This window comes from Fulmarus glacialis, unplaced genomic scaffold (assembly GCF_000690835.1).
Source record: "Fulmarus glacialis isolate BGI_N327 unplaced genomic scaffold, ASM69083v1 scaffold39699, whole genome shotgun sequence".
Taxonomy (NCBI): Eukaryota; Metazoa; Chordata; class Aves; order Procellariiformes; family Procellariidae; genus Fulmarus; species Fulmarus glacialis.
In genome coordinates this window covers 1-5,868 of record NW_009234599.1, presented here as the reverse complement: position 1 = coordinate 5,868, position 5,868 = coordinate 1, and the positions used below count along the sequence as shown (strand labels likewise).

Genomic DNA, 5,868 nt, shown 5'->3' with positions numbered 1-5,868 from the left:
GCAGGAATCGGTTCTGAGCAATAGCCTGAAGTGGTCTCTTGTCTCTGGGACTAGCAGTACACCAGGACATTATAGCTAAAACATCAGGCCTGCACCACAAGGCAAGCAGGAGCACTCGCTTGCTGCAAAGTTACTACTCGAGAGCAATGACTCGCAGTACCTTTTTTCCTTCCAGCATCCCAGGGCCTTCATTGTCTCCCGATGGCTGGTAATCAGTGCAAAGGATCTTCAGCAATTCTGTGGTCTCGTTAGGGACATGGTGCATCAGGATTTTACCATACCGCTTCATGTTACTCTCTGCCTGATCAAAAGGCAGCTTTCCAATGTAGCGCAAAGCCTCTTGGTAGTTCTGTGGAGGCAGCCAGCAAAAAAAAAAAAAAAATTTAAAAAAAAAAAAAAAATCACATGACATTGGCCTCCGCTCTCCACTTTGAGGTTAGGACAGAAAATGCTGAAGACATGCTGCGAGTATGCCTTGAACAGTGTTTGCTCTGAATTATTACCTAGTTCACTATTCCTGCTCAGGGAGGAACACTGGCTGTTGCCCAGGGGAAAGAGAGCACAATTTAGATCAATCTCTCACTAACGACCCTCCCTCCTCTTAAAGGGCCCTGTAAAAAGCCACATCTGAAACAGAACAAATAAGCCCCTCTGATTTCCTCCCTTAGTCTACCGCACAAGCCAAAAGCGGAATGCCAACTCACAAGCAGCAGCAGGTGTGGTTACTGCTGCCTCAGCAGCCCTGTCAGCACGCTGGCCGCAGGGAAGAGGTCAGTGAAATGGTATTCTCACTAACGAGGAGGCTAAAGAAGTAGTACTCTCCCCAGTAAGAACATGGGAGCAATACCATCTCTCACCTTGATGTCCTCTAGCTGGATTTTGAGGTACCATTCATGATGCGCGTGCTTCTCTGCCAGGTACACAGCATGGGAGTAGTAACCTGCTTGACGAAGCACCTTGATCGCCGTTTCCACATCAAAGCGGACCTCGCTCTCACTCGTCTACAAGAACAGGAGCAGCGAGATGGTCCCTCAGCAACATTCCCACAGTCTACAAGCAGCAATCATTTATGTAAGAGGAGGAAAGCCAGAGCAGGGACAAATTAGTACCTCTCACGCAAGGGAAAGATCACACGTGCAGAAAAGCAGCAGTCTAACCACCTCTCATTAGCTTGCCCATCACACTGGCAAAAGCCAGCACACTCCAGACTGAGATGGCAAGCCAGCCAAACTGAGAATGTAACCAAGAGCTCGGAAATAAAGGAGCAAAGACAAGGGTACTGCGGGACAAATCCGTTCTTCTCTCTCTCTCTCAACAGCCCCACAGGAACCAATTTACGATGTCACCACTACCCCTTTTTTCGTTATTATGATGACATAACAACTTTGCACAATTTCACCTTCCCCCAATACCTTAATGAACTCTTCCAGTTTGGAGCTGTCTTTGAGTTTGGTATAGCAATTCAGCAGAAGTGTAGTATGGTCTGCATTGGCCAGGGACTGCAGGTGGAGCGTCTGCAGATAAGCAGTGAGGTTGTGGATACGCTGAGCGTCCAGAAATTTCCGAATAACGTAAGACGGTTCCAGCTTCCCTATAGTTCTGGGAGGGAAGGGTCATGTTACAACAGACCGTATACCCAGTAAGTCAAAAGAAATGAAGAAATTAACAACAGAGCACAGAGAAGCCTTAACTCCAGCAGGCACTAACCCACTTGGGACCACTCAGCTATGCGTCAGAAGTAACAACTAGTTACGGTGGAAGACCATCCATCCACACGCACAGTGAAACAACCAACCCTCTACAAAGCCTGCAATGGGGACGACGGTGACAGCACACAAGGAGTTAATCCTCCTTTAAAGGAGGCAGTGAGAAAATGGACTATGTTTTGACCACAGCTAACTGGGAAGCCCAAGAAAACAGGAACAAAAGCTACGTTTTTCTTCATTTCAGTCGCATAACTCAAAGTCAGCTTTAAACACTCATGCCCACACGGAGCAGTTTAGCCACAGTTATTCTGACACTTAATGCAAGTTGACAATAAAATACATGCCCACTCTCACTAGACGTCAGGACTCCAAAGTTTCAGTTCTACATGAACGTAACACTTTGTGGCATTTTAAAAAGACTGAATGTGAAGTTTTCCATAAGCCCCAGTACAGGCTGCCCTAAGTTTTAAAAAACCCAAGATGTCTTAAAACCGACATTAAGCTGTTTGAGCATTTTCCAAGAAGACTGCCATACATGGTCAAATCGCATCATTCATCTTACCTGGAGCGATGCCTTGTTTATAATGATGTCATCAGCCCCCACTCCATCCCACTGTGCCTTCATTATTCATGTTAAAATACGATCAAAGAGGAGAACTTTATTCTAAGGTGTACAGAGCGATTTTCAAGCAACTTTTTTTGAGACTTTTAATTTCACTGACATGTTTCTCTCTACCGGTAGAATTTTCACCTCAAGTCATGCTTCTTTTTTTTTTTTTTTTTGGTTTTATTCCTGGGCTGAACCAGAAATCAAGGCCTCCATAGCTCCTATCTGTACTACACCGTCATGGCTCCACAGGACCCCCGCTTACCGGATATACTGCTGGATGGCTCCATCATGGTTCCCCTTGTTATACAGATGATCGCCATACTGCCGGAAAATCTCTGACAAACCATCGCTGTCCAAGTGGTGGCTCTTGGCCAGGTTAATAGCCATTTCAAATAAGTTCTTTCTGAATAGCATCTGTTAAATACATGGTAAGAGCAGTATGAGGGAAATACCACCCTGCAAAACAAGTTCAAACGCACTGGAAAACAAGCTGTTTCTTCTTTTTGGTGCTGTACACATACATGTGCTCGGGCTTTTAAATACCAAATGCCTTATAACATTGGTTATGCTGAAAAGCTATCAGGCCACTTGTTATGTAACTCACCTACCTGAATGGTTCGACTTTTCAATCTGCAGAGCCAGTACAATCTTGCAGACATAAGGCAGAGATTAATAACAAAACAGATTTACATGCCTCAAGTTTGGTTTGTGTATCCTTCTCCTGCAGTACATGAATCTTCCCATCTCTGGTGAGTACATACAGAGAACCCCACTCTGCTAAGACGTCCACTACATCATCAAAGATGGAGCTGTATGCAATGAATTTGTTGCACAAGTCATAGATATTCAGGACTTGTTTGTCCGAATTCTGTGCCTCATTCCCAGCGAACTCTGACCTGGAGAGCAGAAGAAAGTTTTAGAAAACAAGGAGAGCATAACTTGAATTCTTGATACCTATGCAAACTACGGATGTCCAGAGAACAAAAAATGGGGTTCACTTGGGCGATTATACTAAGCAGACCCAGAGGCAAAACACCACGTATTTATAACGAATTCCATCTATGTGTTAGACTGAGAAATTCATAGGACTGGAAAAAAACCCCACTCATTCAGCATGCTTAACTGTGCTACTCTCACAACAGAAGTTAATTGATACATGGGCCTGGACGAATCTTAACAACCTCTGACAAAGTCGCCATCGGCCAAGAGCGCAGCTTCACAGGGAAGGAAGAAAAAGAGGGAAAGCAGGAGGCTGCAAGAGCGAAAAGAACTCATCTGTTTGAGGAGCCCTACTTTGGAGAAGTCTTTCGGTCCTTGGAGACAATGATGAGGTACCCCCGATACCAGTGAACAATCAGCTTTTGTCCCTCGAAGGCAAAGCAGGGGCCACGTTCGTCTGGTTGATAAAGGTACACACATTCGTTTCCTGCCACAATGAACTGGAGATCCTGGGAGGGGTCGCTGAGAGATGAACAGCGCAATCCACAACCGTGAGTGTCCAGCTCCAGATGAGGATAGTCTTTCACTGAAAGCATATAAGACTACAGAGGAAACGCGAGGTTTTGGGGATCGCTCCGAACTAGACTCCGAAGCCAACGCAATTTGCCAGTCAGAGTCTCATTTTTTCCAATTAACTTCCCACCTGAATGTTCTCTGTGGTCACCACAAACAGATGTGTTGTTTTGCCAGACTGTCGGAAAGCAAGGCCAGTAACCGGATAACTGCCTTCATGTAGGATCTGGGTCTTACTATGCCGGTCTCGAGTGATATCTCCTTTTGTAAGTACAACACTCCCATCCGCAAAACCTGGTGAAGGGGACAGACTAAACTGTTACTTAGATGGCATGCCTGAAATATTATCCAGCGTAAGCTAGGGCAGCTCCAGTCAGTGACAACGCCTTGCTCGCCAGCAAGGTATTAAGTAGTAGGATGGCCGCAGGTTCTCGTGTCAAGGAAGCATGCGCCAAACCACCCCCAATTACTCTTGCTGTGGTTCGGAGCTGTCACCTGACTGCACACAGGATGCAACTGTCCAGCAAGGTTCAACTTGCTTTCCATACACGAACTTCATTTGCAGGTTGTTTTTGTTTGAGTCTGTATTTTGTTTTACAAATAGCTTTCTCATCCACCAATTGTCACTACCATTTTAATTCACTTGCTTATTCGAAACATACTACACACTATACAAAGACTAGAGGGAGTTCTCCTAAGAGCGACTAAAACATGCAGTTTTCACAGTTTGCCGACAGCCCCAGTCCTGCAAGTTGTTCCAGGCTGGAAGGCCACAACATACGTACGGAACGCGAGACCAACTCATTGAAAGCGCTTGAAACCTCACATTACTGGTCTTACTCTGTCAGAAGTTAAGCAAGAAATATTACAAAGGAATGGTTAAATCCAAAAAGGGAAATTGGCTTTTTTCTTTAAAAAAAAGCTTTCTATACAGTGTTTGAAAAAAGTCTCTCTGTAACAGCAGGTATCACAAAACCTATGTTCTCTGCTGTATTACAAGAGAAGCTAAATTTAGTATTAAGTCCAATAAATGTGTAACCTTACTGACTGGAGGGGAAAAATGACATCAACTAAAAATGTGTGTTTCCCTTTTAAGTATCAAAGTTATTACTGTAATACAGACAGACTCAGGCTAAATTTATGTATTTATCTTCTCAAGCTCTCCGACAGTGCAAGATACACTATCTCTCTATGAGAATAACATAAAAACCGCGTGAGAAGAAAAACTGTCAGGATGTTCTATGCTGATTTTTTTTGCTATCTATTCGTTTTCCTTACATCTGAGTAAGGTCCGTAATATTCTTCTTAAGCTATTACAGTTGTTTTACTTACCAATAGCCATGAAGTTAAGATTCTCGTGGACAGTTAGGCAGGATACAACTGTAGGCTTGTTACCTGGTATTGCTGGAAAAATTCGTGTGCAAAGAGGATTGCCACCATCTCGTTTCTCCAGGTTCCAGACCTTGACCTACAAACAACAATGATCTGGCATAAGCAAAATGTGAGGTATTAGGAGGCCAAGACCTGGCCAAGACAGTGCCCAGAATGAGCTTAGGTAAGAAAGGTCAACCGAGGTAATCGCAGTAGTCTTAAAAAAGACCCATAATACAAATGCATTTTCCTCTCTTTGTCATTTGACTTACCAAGGGGTTAATACCCTCTTCATCCTCACCAACGGAAACCAAGATACTGTGCTGCTTCAGCTGGTACAGGTGCGTTACCCTTAGCTTGTAAGCTTGGAAACTACTGAGTTGAAGGGAGCGAGGCAAAAACCAAATCTGACCTTCCATATGTAATCACAGTTAAGGCACACAAAGGAGGAAAAAAAAAAACAACCAACCCAACAACCAACTAAAAACTCCACACCTCCAATTATACCAGAATCAAAAACGTTAATGCTTGCTTCTCGCTGACCTCTGGTAGGGCCACAGTATACACACTTCTGCAGAGCGACCCAAGAGCACCGACACATCTCACGGCATTTTTTTAGCAGGTAATGGAACGTGCAGAAAACTGCCGCATTCCCAAGGCTGGAGTCCC

General features: G+C 44.3%; 1 protein-coding gene across 1 annotated transcript in view; it reads right to left on the bottom strand.

Annotated features, from left to right (window-relative positions):
• The window catches only part of VPS11 (vacuolar protein sorting 11 homolog (S. cerevisiae)), a 9,230-nt gene extending 3,612 nt beyond the window's left edge, over nt 1–5,618 (bottom strand). The window contains exons 1-9 of the mRNA XM_009585698.1: nt 5,472–5,618; nt 5,161–5,296; nt 3,959–4,122; nt 3,610–3,857; nt 3,011–3,212; nt 2,579–2,730; nt 1,413–1,599; nt 858–1,001; nt 161–349 (exon numbers count right to left, since the gene is read on the bottom strand). Of these exons, the coding sequence (XP_009583993.1) occupies nt 161–349; nt 858–1,001; nt 1,413–1,599; nt 2,579–2,730; nt 3,011–3,212; nt 3,610–3,857; nt 3,959–4,122; nt 5,161–5,296; nt 5,472–5,618 (1,569 nt within the window). The remainder of the gene's footprint in view (nt 1–160; nt 350–857; nt 1,002–1,412; nt 1,600–2,578; nt 2,731–3,010; nt 3,213–3,609; nt 3,858–3,958; nt 4,123–5,160; nt 5,297–5,471) is intronic.
• Nucleotides 5,619–5,868: the final 250 nt, after the last annotated feature.